At 42.6% G+C, this 16,966-nt stretch overlaps 1 protein-coding gene across 6 annotated transcripts in view; it reads left to right on the forward strand.

Moving 5' to 3' along the window:
- Positions 1–16,966, forward strand: part of CCDC18 (coiled-coil domain containing 18) — a 251,047-nt gene that overhangs the window by 121,395 nt on the left and 112,686 nt on the right. For all 6 annotated transcript variants that reach the window (XM_030205711.1, XM_030205709.1, XM_030205710.1 and 3 more), the window contains one exon: positions 9,764–9,898. In XM_030205711.1, the coding sequence (XP_030061571.1) occupies positions 9,764–9,898 (135 nt within the window). The remainder of the gene's footprint in view (positions 1–9,763; positions 9,899–16,966) is intronic.

Below are 16,966 nucleotides of genomic sequence, written 5' to 3' on the forward strand. Positions count from 1 at the left end.
TTTAAACCTTGCCATGCTGGGACAGACCAAAGGTCTATCAAGCCCAGCATCCTGTTTCCAGCAGTGACCAATCCAGGTCACCAAGGGGCTCATTTTCAAAGCACTTAGCCTTCCAAAGTTCCATAGGTTTCTATGGAACTTTGGAAGGCTAAGTGCTTTGAAAATATGCCTCTCAAGTACCTTACAGTATACCAAAAGAGTAAAACAGACTTTAGCTGCATATCCTAAAAAGAAAAGTGGATTTTTCCAAGTCCATTGTAATAATGGCTTATGGGCTTTTTCTTTTAGGAAATTATCCAAACCTTTTCTAAACCCTGTTAAGCTAGCTGCTTTTATTACATTCTTTGGCAGCCAATTCCAGAGATTAATTGCATGTTGAGTGAAGAAATATTTTCTCCAATTTATTCTAAATTTACTACTTAGTAGCTTCATTGTGTACCCCCTTGTCCTTGTATTTTTGGAAAGAATAAACAAGCAATTCACGTCTACCATTATCACTCCACTCAGTATTTTGTAGGCTTTTATCATGTCTCCCCTCAGTCTTCTCTTCTCCAAGCTGAATAGCACTAGCCTTTTTCACCTTTCCTCATAGGGAAGTCATCTCATCCCCTTTATCATTTTTGTCAGCTTTTCGAATTCTGCTATATGTTTTTTGAGATGCAGTGACCAAAATTGCACACAATACTTGAGGTGCAGTAGCACCATGGAGCAATACAAAACTTTTTTCTTTTTTTTTTTTTTTTGTTAAATTTTTTCATGTTTAATTTCAACATACCATTTGAAATTTGAAAAGATGATTATAAGTCAAAATATATACATCAAAGGAAAATAGTTTTGTATACTTCTTAAACAAAAGATTGATCTATTACTCATCTTTAGTCCAACAATTGAAGGCATCATACATACATACATAAGGAAATAATAACTTAGGATAGATTAATAATATCTAACCTTAAGAAAAAAAAAAACGGCCAAGAAGAGCTACCGGGTCATACACAATTATGGAGTCGAAGTTGTTACTGCCCTTGGACTTATCACAGGTAGTTCAGCTAATTTAGCTTCCAAAAAAGAGTTCAACTGTCTAACCTCAAAAAAATACATATTTAACAGAGTTGAATTTTAAAACACATTTGCAGGGAAAGTTTAGTCAGAATAGAGCCCCCAATTGCAAAGCTTTCGGTGCTCAATTTAAGAAACTCTTGTCTTTTCTTCTATGTTGTTCTCGAGCTATCTGGGTAAACTCTTATTTTGCAGTCCAGGAAAAGTTGTTCTTTGTGAAGAAAATATTGTTTAAGTACCCAGTCTCTTTCAGGTTGTAAAATAAAAACCACCTTGAGTGTAGCAGTAGTCAATCCAATGTTATCATCTTGCAATATTTGAGTTAAATTCATATCTAAATTCTCTACATTCTCTGTTAGTTGATCAGATCTCTCTCATTTTTCTTGCTGTTTTTTATAAAAAGGTTGTATATAGTATATTTTTGATATAGGAGGATATTATTCTTCAGGAATTTTTAATATCTCATTTAGATATTTTTTAAAGGTTATCAAGGGTGAGATTGAAACTTGCTTGGGAAAATTTGTCAATCTAAGTGTATTAGAGCGTTGAAAGTTTTCAAGAATTTCAATTTTGTTTTGCAGGAAAATATTTTCTTTTATAAGATTAACTTGAACCTGTTGAAAAGTTTGTATTGACTTAGAATTAATTTCAACCTCTTTACCCATATTTAATAGTTTTTTTTTATCCAGTGTGGTTATTTTTTCTGAGTCAGAGTTATACTGCTGGTTGAGGGATTTAAACTTCTGTGCAAAAGAAAGTTCCAGTCCAACCAAAGCTTCCCATATGTTTTCTAAAGTTATTGTTAGAGGTTTTTTAGGCAAAAAGGACTTGATAAGTCCGAATCTGATAAGGAAGCCTCTACTAGCTGTCTCCGACGTGATTCAAGATTTTCCTCAAGGATTTTTCCTCCATCTTCTTCACCCGCGGTTTCCACTGTGGGGAAAGTCAGCGTTTCTTGCCGCGGGTCGGCACCCTTGCCTGGAGACCCCGTTGAGTCTTCCTTCGGGGCTTCCTGGACCATCCTCGAGGTCACTGCCGGCATAGGAGGTGGAGCTCTCTGTTCGGGGCTAAAGGATGTCTCGTGCTGTAGCTGGAGGGCTGGCCGACTTCTCCCCAAACTCTCCAGCAGCGAGGAAGCTCCCAAAAATCCACCCGGCGTCAAGTGATCCATCGCTCCAGCAGCAGGTAGGACAGGCGTCGCAGGGCTGGCGCGTTGTCTTCCCCTCCTTTTAGGCATTTGTATTCAGGAATTTGTATTTCTCAATAAGGAGCAGCAGAACGAGAGCTTCTTTTGATGCGTCTTACTCGGACACCATCTTGAATCGCCTCCGAGCAATACAAATCTAATTATAATAATCTCAGTTTTGTTCTCCACTCAGTTACTAATAGTTCATAGTCCTCTATTTGCTTTCTTAGTCACTGCTACACACCAATGACACCTAGATTCTTATCCTGGGCAATGACTCCTAATGTGGAACCTTGCATCTTGTAGCTATAGTTTGGGTTCCTTTTTCCTGTATGCATCACTTTGCAATTGTTCACATTTAGGGCCAGATTTTATATATGGTGCTCACTGTGCAATTGGTTAATGAGCCAATTAGCTCTAATAATTGAGCACTAACAACAATTGGTGTTAACTGGCAAAAATTTGGATTTACACACATCTTGCTAAGTGCTATTCTATAAAGATGCACGTGTAAATCCTTTAGCTTGCAACTGAAAAGGTGTGTAGCCATGGGAGTGGCATCAGCAGGTCAGAGGTGTGCAGTAGAGAATGACATGGGGATGGGGACAGAAACTGCGGGGATGGGGTGGGGACAGAACCCATGGGACGGGGTGGGGATGGGGACAAACTTTTTGTCCCCGTGTCATTCTGTTCCCAGATCATCATCCAGATCCAGTAGACTTAATTTTTGGGATTTGGGTATATCATGTTGAAGAAGTCTATCAAGATGAGTCCAAAGTGTCTCCCAGAATAGGGAAATCTTTAAACAAGACCACCAACAATGAATATAAGTACCTTCTTTAGTGCACTTTGGACAGTCAGCAGATCTAGTCAGCCAAATTTTGTGCAAATAACTGGGGCTCATATAAAGTTTCTTTATTTCAAGTCTCTTTGTTGCTTGATATACCACTAAAGGCTTGTACCATCAAACCAGTTCACAAAGGTACATAATAAATATATGAGAGGTATTGAAAAGAACTACAATATGCATAGGAAATAAAAAAAAAAATAGAAAAGAAAGAAAAAGAAGAGAGTGTGGAGAGAAGACCTTCAACATATTTGTGAGTGACACTGCCAAAGGGTTAGAAGGGAAAGTTTGCCTTTAGGCAGACGATATGAAGGTTTGCAACAAAATAGTCACCCTGGAGGGAGTGGACAACATGAGGAGCGATTTAAAAAAAAAAAAAAAAAACAACAACTAGAAGTATGGTCTGTTTGGCAGGTAAAATTTAATGCAAAGAAGTGTAGAGCAATGCACATCGGGTATAGAAACCCAAAAGAGTCATATTTGCTAGAGGGTGAGAGGCTGGTAAGTACAAATGGGGAAAGGGATCTTGGGGTGATAGTGTCAGAGGATCTTAAGGCAGCGAAAAAAAAGTGACAACGTGGTGGTTGTAGCCAGAAGAATGCTAGGCTCCATAGAGAGGCATATCCAGTAGAAGAAAGGAGGTGTTACTGCCTTTCTGTGTCGTTGGTGAGGCCATTTGGAGTATTGTGTTCAATTTTGGAGGCCATATCTCACTAAGGACATCGAAAGACACGAGGAAGGCAACAAAAATGACATGGGGCTTTTGCTAAAGATGTATGAGAAAAGACTTGAAGACCTCAATATGTATACCCTAGAGGAAAGGAGGGTGAGGAAGAATATGATACAGATGCTTAAATATTTAAAAGGTATTAATAGAAAGGCGATGCAAAACCTTGTATTGTGTTTCCTGGAAGGAAATAGACTCAAGTCAGTCCCAACACTCCAGATGGTGCTCCTCTAAATTCGCTAGGAGTGTACTCATCTTCCAAGTCATGTGCCCTATGTTGAATGGTTCGCGCAAAGGAGTTGGCAATATGTTTCATCATATATGCCGAATACTACACTCCAATGAAGTCCTTTTCCACTGCATCTGGAGGCCAAAATTGTCAAAAGGAGTCTATAGTCCAATGGGTAGGATAAGTTAGCAATAATGTGGTAACATAATGTGAGGCCTGGATATAAAGATAACAATCCATCTCTCCTAGATCATAAGTGGCCTATAGTGTTTTCTATCTTTTAACAAGTTCCAAATCCACAATAGGACACTGCCTCCTGTCCCATGACTGTCTAATTTCCTCAGGCATCTTCATGAGGTACTTTATCAAAAGCCTTTTGAAAAATCCAGATGCACGATACCGACCGGCTTACCTTTATCCACATGTTTATTCACCCCTTGAAAAAAATGTAGCAGATTGGTGAGGCAATATTTCCCTTGACTAAATCCGTGTTGGCGTTGTTGTATTAATCCATGCCTATGTATATGTTCAGAAATTTTTTTTTTATAATAGTCTGTACCGTTCTGCCTGGCACAGATGTCAGGCTCATCAGTCTATAATTTCCTGGGTCACCTCTGGAACCATTTAAAAAGAAAATTGGCGTTACATTAGCCACCTTCCAATCTTCCAGTATCATGCTTGATTTTATATTTAAATCTTTTTTATTATTTGCTATGGCATAAAATAACATGTACATTACTCGCCGTAAAAATTACATACAGAGTATCATCATACAACTGAAGTCACAATGTATTTTACATTTTCTCCCCGCTTCCCATCTTCCTCCCTCCTTCACTTCTATTCTATGGTTTCAACGTTTTAATGGAGAAATTATGTGATGAGACTCCATCTCAAAACAGTATTATTCTTTTATGTAAAAAACTCATACTAATAGATCTATCATGCAAACATTTACAGTTTTAGCCTCTTCTACGTGCTGTCTATGTCAGTCATGTTTGTTACTGATATATGCAAATAATAACCAAGTACCATACAAGACACCAGCATCTTTGGCCATTAACAGGTATCAAATTCAACACGTTTAAACCATCATAACATTTTCCCCCTCCCCCCCACACCATTAAGCACATCCATATAACTATAGTGAATAAACCGAACTCCAAAGTCCCCAATGCGTCTAAAACTCTATTTGGTCCCCAACGGCACTCCATGCCTCAAAGCAACACAAGTCATTCCCCAACTAACCAAAAATTCCCATCAGGACATCAACAGCCATTGTCCTCAAATGGTCTAAAGTCTCTTCCCCACCCTACCTCCCAACCCCCCCTCACTCCCCCCCCTGAGTTTCCATGGTGTACTGTCAACAATTAAGAATTCTACTACGCGCTACCGGGGTTAGTGAATCCCAGAAAGGCGACCATCTCCGACAATAAGCATCCCCTTTGAGTGAGGCCAGGTCTCCCACCCCCCTACGTTCTAATGCACATAAGGAAATCATTCTAGACCTCCATTGCTGGTAAGTGGGGGCTTCTGCCGTTATCCATTGGTGAAGTATTACTTTCTTACCCATAAGGACCGCCCGTTTCAAGAAGGGCCTAAGTCCCACTACCCCTGGAGCTGATAGTTTGAACTGGTCAAATAAAAGAGATGCATAGGGGCTCCAGGTCACCCCCCAGAGGGCCGACACATGCCCAGCCACCCGTTTCCAAAACTCTAGAACCCTCGGGCACTGCCAGAACATGTGTCCAAGACCCGCCGGGGAGCGAGCACACTTGGCACAGGTATCATCGGCTCTCATGGCTGCCCTCATCGCCCTATGTGGAGAAAAATACATTCTCATTACAAACTTATAAAGAGTTTCTCTCAGTGTCACGTTCTCCGTCACTTTAGAAATATTTAACACATAAGTTTTTAAGTGTTCGCCCTTCAGATTCAAAGATAGCTCATTATTCCACTGAGTTGCCAGTTTCTCATAGTCTACCTCCCCCAACTGCTCCCTCAGACATGAGTGAAAGTACTTTAGGGGGACTGCCGATTGCGCATCCAGGGCAAACAGAGCGAGCAACTTCTCCCACGTCTCAAAGGTCAAGGAAGCCTGCGGAATCGACCGGATATAGTGTTGCAATTGATGCCAAGCGAAAAAATCCCCCGTCATGGTCCCGAATTCCACCCGCCAATCTCCCAATGTCTTCTCCTGTCCCTCCTCCGCATAAAGCTGATGTAAATAATGAGCCCCTCGAGCTCCCCAGGCCACAAATTGGGCCGAGGTCGAACCCGGGGAAAAGTCTGGGTTACCCTGCAACGGTAACAAAGGAGAATATCTCGACTGAAGCCCAAAGAGACGGCACACCCATTTCCACACTCGTCTCAATGGCAAGAATAACACTGCATAGGCACTAGGTACCCGACGCCCACATGACTTTATATGTAGCCAAGCGCTAAAATGTAGCGGCGCCAACAATAACTGTTCTTCCTCTGTGCAAGTAAAGTAGCTCGTTCCTCTAAACCAATCGGAGATGTGCCTCATGTTCCCTGCTACCGATAACAACTTAACGTTCAATAATCCCCAGCCCCCCTGATTCTTCGGTCTATAGAGCTGCGCCGCCGCCATCCGCGACCGTTTCCCTTGCCAAATGCAACGTGTGACCCACCGAGTCACCAACCTCTCATCCTTCCGACTAAGCAGTATCGGCAACATTTGCAGAGTATAGGTCCATTTGGGCACCAATATCATATTGAATAATGCCACTCTACCCAAACCGGACAGTGGCAAGGACTGCCACACCTGCAAAGCCGCCCTCGTGCACTCCCGCAGGGGTTCCACATTCAATTCATAGAGCTTAGTCAGATCCGCCGGGATCCACACCCCCAGGTATTTCAATGGACCCGAGGTCCAGGACAAGGGAAACTCCCCCTCCCACTGCTCTCGTATATGCTCCTGAATTGGAAACGCTACCGATTTTTGTAAATTAAGGGTAAAACCTGAATAGTAGCTAAACTCGTCTATTTCTCCCAAAAGAGCAGGTATCGACTGCTGTGGTCTCGTCAGGGTCACTAAGATATCATCAGCAAAAGCTAAGGTTTTCATTGAGGATGACGAAAACGCAACGCCAGAGATATCCGTATTTCCTTGGATAGAGCGCAATAATGGCTCCAAATATAACAAAAACAATAAAGGGGATAGGGGACATCCCTGCCGTGTACCACAAGACACAGTAAAGGAGGGTGTACGCACTCCATTCACCACTAAAGACGCGTGAGGCTGTTCATAAAGCGTCTCAATAGCCTGTCGGAACCAACCCTGTATCCCGACAAAATCTAATACCGAGAACAGATAGTCCCAACGCACCCTGTCGAATGCCTTCTCTGCGTCCAGGCTCACCAAAAGCAACGACTCGTCAATCACCTGACTCCGGGCAATGGCAAGACATATCTTCCTCACATTTAGGGTAGAGTGGCGGCCCCGGACAAGACCCACCTGCCCCTCTCCTATCAGCGATGGTATATGTGGTGCTAGACGATCATGCTTGATTTTAAAGATAAATTACATATTGCTAACAATAGCTCTGCAAGTTCATTTTTTAGTTTTATCAGTGCTCTGAGATGTATACCATCTGGTCCAGGTGATTTGCTACTCTTTAATTTATCAAATTGCAGCATTACATCTTCCAGGTTTACAGAGAATTGTTTGTTTCTCTGACTCATCACCATTGAATACCATTTCTGGTACTGGTATTTCTCCCACATCTTCCTCAGTGAAGACTGAAGCAAAGAATTTATTGATTCTCTCCGCTATAGCCTTGTCTTCTCTGAGTGCTCCTTTTACCCCTTGATCATCTAGTAGTCCAACTGATTCTTCTACCAGTTTCTTCTAATATGCCTAAAAAAGTTTTTGTTGTGTGTTTTTTACCTCCAATGCAATAATCTTTTCATAGTCTGCCTTGATTATCATCACTTTGCATTTGACTTGCCATTTCTGTTTCATTTTATCTTCAGTTGAATCTTTCTTCCATTTTCTGAAGGATGACCTTTTAGCTCTAATAGCTTCCTTCGACTGTATTTTTGTTAACCATGCTGACTGTCGTTTGGCCTTCCTTCCACCTTTTTTAATTTATCTTGTCTGGGTTTCCAGGATGGTATTTTTAATTAACATCCATGCTTGATGCAAAGTTTTGACCTTTGCAGCTGCTCTTCTAAGTTTTTTTTTTTTTTTTTTTTTTGGGGGGGGGGGGGGTGTTTTTACTGTTCTCCTCATTTTATCATAGTCTCCCATTTTAAAGTTAAATGCTAACCTATTGGATTTCCTGTGTGTACTTATTCCAATTATTATATCAGATCTGATCATGTTATGATCACTGTTATCAAGTTGCCCCAGCACTGTTACCTCTTGCACCAGTTCATGTGCTCCAGTCAAGAGTAATCCCTTTCTTGTTAGTTCCTGTACCAGCTGCTCCATAAAGCCACCTTTGATTTTGTCTAGGAATTTTACCTCCCTAGCATGCCCTGATGTACTTTTATTCAGTCAATATCTGGGTAATTGAAATCACCCATTATTATTATTAATTTACCCAGGGGTCCTTTTACCAAGCTGGGTAAAAGGAGCCCTGCACTAGCGGCGAGGGCTGTTTTTGCTGCATGCTGAGGACCTTTTTACTGTAGATGGTAAAAATGCCAAAAAAAATGGCCATGTTGTAAGATTTCACTTACTGTGTGGCCGTGTGGGGGGGGGGGGGGGGGGGGAGCACTTGCTGCCACCCATCGAGGTGGTGGTAAAGGCTCCCACACTATCTGATTACCGCTGGGTTAGCACCTGCAGATATATTTTTTAAATATTTTCGCTAATGCCGGAAATGCTGTGCTCTGGGGGTGGAACTACTGCTGGCGCACACGTTGGGCCAACAGTACTCCAAATTGGTGCGCAGTGGGCTTACTGCCGCATTGTTAAAGGGCCTCCCAGTTTGATAGCCTCCCTGTCCCATTGGTTATCTTCCTTCCACTAGGTCTCAGAGATGCCTATTATATCTATCTTTTCATTTATATTCTGACTCTCCCATCTTTTTATTCTCCTGACATTAACATACAGGCCTTGGAGAATAGGCCTCTGAACGTGGATTTTGGGAAGGAACTATGTGATTTCCTTGCAACAGAAATTCTGAATAATATTTTGATGATGTGGTTACATAAGATATTACTGTGGGGCATGGGCGGCTCAGCTGGAAGATCAATGGCGTTGAGATCTGTGCATTGCTAGAGAGGAAGTGCATTTGTTATAGTCCATTGAATTCCAGAGGTGGTCACAGGTTCAAATTTGCAGGACTGTGTTTGTTTGCACTTAAGGTGTTATACTCCTACATGGATGTTACTAGTAAAAGAGAAATTAAAGATAATGTAAGGTTTGAGCCATGAACCAGCCATTCGACTGAGAACCTGTGTAATAGAGTGCTTTTGTGAAAGTCTTCACCTACTTGTACATTTTTCACAGCCCACTGTTTAAAATATGCAATTCAAAATGCATTAAATTAGGAATTAAAACAAATAAACTTAGTTTATTTTTAAGTAAAATAAGTGCAAAAATGGATTTTTAAAAGAGAAAATAAGTAAAAACGTTATTCTGCTATGTTTACCAAAAAATGCATTCTCTAAGTAACTGCATTGACAAATATTTAAAAAAAAAAAAAAGTTTCTTAAGTTTTCAACTTACGAAATTGTCTATAGCTGCAGCACCAGCTGGATAAAGAGTGTCAGCGGCTTAAAATACAAGAGACAACTATCTCAGTTTTGCAACAAGACATTCTGTCTAAACAGCATCAACTTGATTCTCTGGACCGAGCATTAGCAGAAACTAAACAGGTAAAGTTAACATTATTTCACTTTGTCATGAAATAAATGTCTTGAGAGCCTTGTAAGCTGAAACTTTGTATTCTCTGCTTTTAACAGAATAGACAAAGGTCTCGGAGAATGAAAATATAATTTAAAAAATTATTTTACATTTTAAAGAACTTTATGACCTAGGCCTTCTGTGAGTATTTCATATATGGACTGTCAGAAGAACAGCTCTTGGAAGCCTGTGAAGTTCAGCAGCATCTGCTGTTTTGTGTATGTTTCTGCTTTTCTAATTCTGTATAAAGTGTAAGTAAAAGATAAGCGGCCATTTAAAACACACAAACATTAAACATGGGAAATCTTGTGGCTGTGATCCCTATACTTTAGTTTTCAAGGCAGAGGTGGAGCCAAGTGGACAAATGTTAGAAGTAAAATATGTTTTAGCTGTATTTGACTCTGCCATTCGATGATAATAGCTCTTACCTGTGGAACATTCAATGGAAAAATATTTGCCAGTCTTCCCCCTCACTCTCTCCTCCATCCAGTTTGACCAGAGAACTTTCATACCTAAGCTAAGCTTTTCCTCCACTAGGCTGACCTGAGGGCTCTCATCCTTAAACACGTTTCTGGCCTGACCCAGTCTGACCTTTGGCCCTCCACCCCCCAACCCATCAACCTCTGGCATTCTCAATTTTCTGGCCACCTGTCCCTTTGCCTCTCTGAGGCTGACTTATCCTGCTATCCACTGAGATCTCCTATTACAGGTAAGTAGCGTTGCTTTCTCCAAGGACAAGCAGGCTGTCGTATTATCACAGCTGGGTGATAGCGAGATAAAGAAGTTTTCAGCAGCGTTTCACCATGCATATACTTTTTCCCACCTGGCACATGAGCACTGGTCCCTTGGTCTTTATTTGTTTGTGGAGCAGGGAGGAAATTTTACCCTTTCTTCAGTTTTCCTTTTAATTGCTTTTAGTTTTTTTGGCTCTTAAAGTTTCCCTTTATTTTCCACGTATTGATAAGTCCATTTTGGCTGGAGCCCAAACTTCAATTTGAACACTATCCCTTTTTCCGGTTCAAGATTGAGGAGTTTAATTTGGTCATGATTCTTTTCACAATGTCCAAGAAGGACAGTGTTTTCAAAAGGTGTGCCCAGTGTAATCGGGTGATTTCCTTGTACTTGCACAATTGGCACATGAATTGCCTTTTACCTGACCATGAGCCTAACTCTTGTTCTCAACAGTTTGCAAATGCAGCTGAGAACACAGAGGGTGCAGCAGGTTCAACAGAAGCAGCTTTTTGGCTCCTTGAAGGCTGATGTCAACATCAGCACCAGACGCATCGACTTTGGCTGCAAAAGCTTCAGCATCCACTGGGAGTGCACCGGCATCAAGGACATCTCCACCTCCCTCAACATCAGGCACAGAGTGTAGGCCCTGGGACTGATCAGCATTGAACTTGGCACTAAGGACACGTATGGGTTCAACGTCATCATCCTTAGTACTGAAGAACTGTGATGCTGTGCATCGGGGGAAGCCCAAGAAGTATAAGCATTAGTCCTTCTCGACACATGGTGCTGGGAGTACTGGGGCATCGGGAACACCGGGGCATCAGGATCACTGGTACCCAAGAAGCGCCAGTACTGGGAGAAGTGCTCCTCCTCCTTGGAAGAGGTGCCATTGCACAAGTCTCCCAGAAGCCAGGTTCCCACTACCGGTCCGACAGCAACACCTTCTCAAACTGCCTCCCTTCCAGCTCTCCCACCTTTGCCAATGTCTTCCTTTGATGAGCGGTTCCCTAAGCCATGCTCAGGGAGGAGCTGGCACAGATTCTGCAGTTGCAAACTGCTCAGGCATCAAGGGTGCTTGCTTCAACTGTAGATCCAACCCAGATTTTTCCTGAGGCTCTCTCAATGCCAGAGCAGATATCATCAATGCCGGCACTTTGAAGGGTTTCAATGCCGATTTTGACGCATACAGTACCACTCTCGATATTGGGGAGGAAGCTTCACCAGAGTCAGAAAGTAGGGCTGTACCTCGGCGCTCTTCGGGACATGGACATAGGTCCACTGAGTCAAGGCAGCCACAGACTCGTTCAGTACAATCTGAGTATGGTGAGGAGTCTGAATGGGACCACTCATGGGATTTAGAGGATGACCGATATTACTTCTCGGAGGAGGAATCTTATGGGATACCTTCTGATCCCTCACCACCTCAAGAGAAACAAGAGAGACCTGAGGGTCTCTTTCACTGATTTCATCAGGGAGATGGCTTCTGGCATCCCGTTTAAATTGGAAATGGAAGAAGAGCCCAGTGTGAAGATGTTCACTGTCCTGGACTATGAGTCTCCTAAAGAAGGGGTCACTGTACCATTGCACCCTATCCATAAGGATGCACTGATGAAGAACTGGGAATCTCCCCTATGAGTGCAGGTTACACTTAAGAAAGTGAATAGTACTGTATCCAAAAGGCTCCCTGATTCAAGAGGCTGTGTACGTCTAGTAGTGCTATAGAAATGATAAGTAGTAGTAGTAATAAGAGGGCTCAACTGCCACACCATTCTCTGGCTGAATCCACTCTCAAATTAGCTAGGAGGGGGGGAAGTGACGTCACGCTCCGTTATGGAGGTCTAATAGCGGAGCTCCCGACATCCAGCCTGGAAAAACGAAGCTTTTAGCTATATTTAGCATTTTTGAAATAGCCCTGTTGGCGGATTAGAGCAGCGAAAGACGAGTGATACCAGAGATGTCGAACAATAAAACTAAATCAGCTGATTTAACCGCCTTTGCTTACCGTCAGCGGAAGGCCACAGAAACAACACAGGCCGCGAGCCTAGACGCAAACGAAAGCGCCATGTGGTCACGATCATCATCGCCTCAGCAAGAAAGAGGGGGCGATGGAGATAATGAATTGCTGCCCGATAAATGGGAGCAGCTTAAAACCTGGTTCCAAGATATTAAAACGGAAATGAAAGAGATACGCAAGGATTTTGCTCAGCTCGGAGCAGAACTCCGAGGAGAAATTACGGAGCTGGGGAACAGAGTTAATGAAGTAGAAATTGGCCTGGAAGAGCATGCAGACTCCCTAAATACCATCGAGACCACGGTGCAGGAACAGCGCACGAACTTACGCTTTTTAACAGATAAAGTGGAAGACTTAGAAAATCGGAGTCGAAGGTCCAATATTAGGATACGAGGGCTCCCTGAATTACCAGAGCATAATGATTGCGAACAAGTTGTGAAGGACCTAGCAGCCCAACTCCTATCTACATCGGAGCATGTGGTTACCGCTGAAGAAATAAAGATTGAAAGGGCACATCGGGCGCTAGGGCCGCAACGGGCCAATGTACCTAAAGACATAGTGGCCTGCTTCACTGAATATAAAGTTAAGGATCAACTTATGCACAAAGCACGGGCAAATAGCCCGATCACATGGAACACCTATCCGCTGGAGATATTTCATGATATCTCGGCAACTACACTCAAGCGCAGACGAGAACTACAGCCACTTACGGCGCAGCTGCGAGCAGAAGGGATAAAATATAAATGGCAACATCCATTTGCCCTGCTATTTTATAAAGCGGGTAAACAGTGCAGAATAACATCGCTGGAGGAAGCCCAAGAACATTTGGACCAAGGAGCAATGGCGGAACCTACGCACTCAAGCCGCCCAAAGGCTATCCCGCAGAATAGCACCAAAGCGCGATGGCAGCGCGTCTCGCAAGGGCGAGGAAGGCTGAGAAGGCAGCAATCGGGTCAAACAGGGCCCAACCAACGCTGATGGATTACAAATAGAGGAACTAGCAATGGGTCAAAAGAGACATCAATGAAGGGGGCTATAATGGCGTGTGATTGAACAATGCACAGCAACACCAGGCTGGTAATGTTTTGGGATCGAACTCACTTACCTCCTAGGCATGTCATACCCAAGGGGAAGGATATGTCTTACATGGGCTTTGGGGAGGAGGGGAGGGGGGGGAGGAGGTAGGGACCTGGGAAAGGGAAGTCAGTGGTAATTTCATAACTAAAATCGGTTATATTTATGGTTGATAAAGAATTGAAAATTGTTACTTTAAATGTAAGAGGGCTTAATTCACCTACAAAACGAAAGTTAATGTTTAAAGATATGATACGTTTGCTGGCCGATATAGTCCTTTTGCAAGAAACTCATTTGAAAAAAGTGCATGAGAAACTGGTGAAACATGGACGATAGTCTGTCATTAAGTTTTCCTCTTGCGCTGTTATGCCTAAAAAACGAGGGGTTATGATAGCGCTGGCAACGTCTCGTCCATGGCAGGTTTTGAAAACTATAAGTGATAAAGAAGGGAGATACTTATTGATGGTGGTTTCTGTATATAATACCATGTATACTATACTTAATGTGTATGCCCCTAATCAGGGGCAGGGCCCTTTCTGGGAGCAGATAGAACGGGTTTTGAAGCAACACCAGCAGGGCCACTTATTATTGGGTGGGGACTTTAATGTCACCATGCACCCCCATATGGATAATTCTACAGGATCTGCAACGTATGCCAAAACAGATAGAAAATTATTGAAACAGTTAATGGCCCGGTGGGGACTAATAGACATTTGGCGAGAGAAAAATGGTAATAAGAGGGACTACACATATTACTCCCCCAATTACAAGTCCTATTCTAGAATAGATGGTTGGCTAGGAGATGTAAATATAGCAAGAAAGACACAAGATACTAGCATAGAACCTCGCACATGGTCGGATCATGCCCCGGTAGTACTGACGCTTACCCTAGGAGCTCATTTTGTAGGCACACGATATTGGCGACTAGATGACACCTTATTATATGATGAGAGAAATACACTAGAGATAGAACAATATATTATGGAATATCTTAAGTTTAATGACACAGGCGAGGTCAGAGTGAGTACCTTGTGGGAAGGCCTCAAGGCAGTGATTAGAGGGCACCTAATAGCACTACGAGCCCATATATCAAAGACTCGCATGGACCAGGAAAACAATATTAGGAAAGAACTCAGACAAGCAGAACAGAAACACAAAGCACAACCAGATGATACTAATGAGGCAGAAAAGTTACACCAGTTGAGATTAACACTTAATGAACTCCAAATGGAAAGTCTAGCGGCGCAATTACAACAGACCCAACAAGAACATTTCGAGTTTGGGGAGAAAGCGGGTAGGCTTTTGGCCAATAAGCTCAAAAAGCAAGCTCAGCGGAACCATATAGGGGGGATACAAGATACGAGTGGAGAGCACATCACACAATTAGATCAAATACAGAGAACATTCCTAGAATACTATACCTTACTATATGAGAAAGAGCCCACATTGGAGCCAGCAATCGTGGAACGATATTTGAAAGAGAGTGGTATCCCCCAATTGCGGGGAGTGGAGAGCGAAACACTGTCGGCCCCCATAACATCGGAGGAAATTAAATGGGCAATCAAGGATAGTGCACATGGGAAAGCACCAGGCCCAGATGGGTACACTATAAAATTTTATAAAACATTCGCAAAACACTTGGTCCCAATATTAGAGAGGTTATTTAATGAGCTGGAAGAGGTTCAAGAGATACCACAAACATGGAGGCTAGCAGCAATAACATTGCTCTTAAAACCAGGCAAAGATCCCCAACAATGTAGCTCCTATCGCCCGATATCCTTGCTCAATGTAGACTATAAATTATTTACGAAAATATTAGCACATAGGTTACAAAGACAGCTCCCAAACCTAGTTCATGAAGATCAGGCGGGATTTATCATAGGACGACAAACGTTTGACAATATTCGAAGCCTCATTCATACTATCCAGTACACCCAAGATGAAAAAGTACCAGCAGTACTACTATCTATCGACGCAGAAAAAGCGTTTGATCGTGTTGATTGGGCATACCTCTTTGCGGTGCTTCGGCAGGTGGGAATACAGGGACGATACCTAACATGGCTGCAACTTCTATATAAAGACCCGAAAGCAATATTAAAAATTAATGGATCATACACAGCGGCCTTCCCGCTTCGGCGGGGTACTAGGCAGGGGTGTGCCCTCTCCCCGCTCCTGTTTGCTTTAACGGTGGAGCCGCTCGCTTGTATATTGAGAACTGATGAAGAAGTAAAGGGCATAGTACGAGGGCGAAAAGAGCAAAAACTTTTGCTTTTTGCGGATGATATACTACTCACTCTTGCGCAACCTGCAATATCAGTACAAAAAGCAATAGATCACATGACATATTATGGAGCAGTGTCGGGATTTAAACCCAATTTAACTAAATCTACTCTATTAAACATAACAGTACCGAATGAAGAGATACCGGCCCTGCGAGATGCATTTCCATTTACCTGGGCACAAAAATCCATTAAATACTTAGGAATACAGATCACACCCAAGACAGAAGATCTATTTCAGGCTAATTTTCCAGCAAAGATAGCTGAACTTTTTCAGGAACTAGATAGATGGGAGGGCCTCAATATATCTTGGAAGGGGCGTATTCATGCTATCAAGATGATGTTTCTCCCTAAATTATTATACTTATTTCTAGCACTGCCCATACCGATACCTACCTCCTTTTTTTCGCAATTAAATAAGAAAATGTTTCGATATATATGGAGGAAGAGGCCTCCACGGGTCAATAGAGCCACGATGTATCAAACATTAGATCGAGGTGGTATGGGAGCACCCAATTTCTATCTATATCACCAAGCAGCGCAATTAAGAGTACTAGCTGACTGGGCTCCAGGGACAATAAAGAAATGGATGCATTGGGAGAGAGCATGGATAGGGAGATACACAATAGAGGATATATTGTGGATATCAGGGAGAGAACTGACATCTATACTGCAGGAATTACCTATTAGTCTAAAACACCCGCTCCAAACGTGGTTACAAATTAGAAGGCACATGTTCCCGGAAAGGAAATATTACCGAAAAACAGCAATACGATGGGCGGAGGGTTTCCCACTGGGGAGATCAGAAAAGGTATTTGATAACTGGGCAAAAGCAGGCTTATACACACTGGGACAGGTATGGGCGGAGGGCAACATGATTAGTTTTCAGGAACTTCAAGAAGAGTATGGTTTAACGGAAAAAGATCTTGTTTATTACTGTTGTT

Source organism: Microcaecilia unicolor, chromosome 6 (genome assembly GCF_901765095.1).
Source record: "Microcaecilia unicolor chromosome 6, aMicUni1.1, whole genome shotgun sequence".
NCBI classification, from domain to species: Eukaryota; Metazoa; Chordata; class Amphibia; order Gymnophiona; family Siphonopidae; genus Microcaecilia; species Microcaecilia unicolor.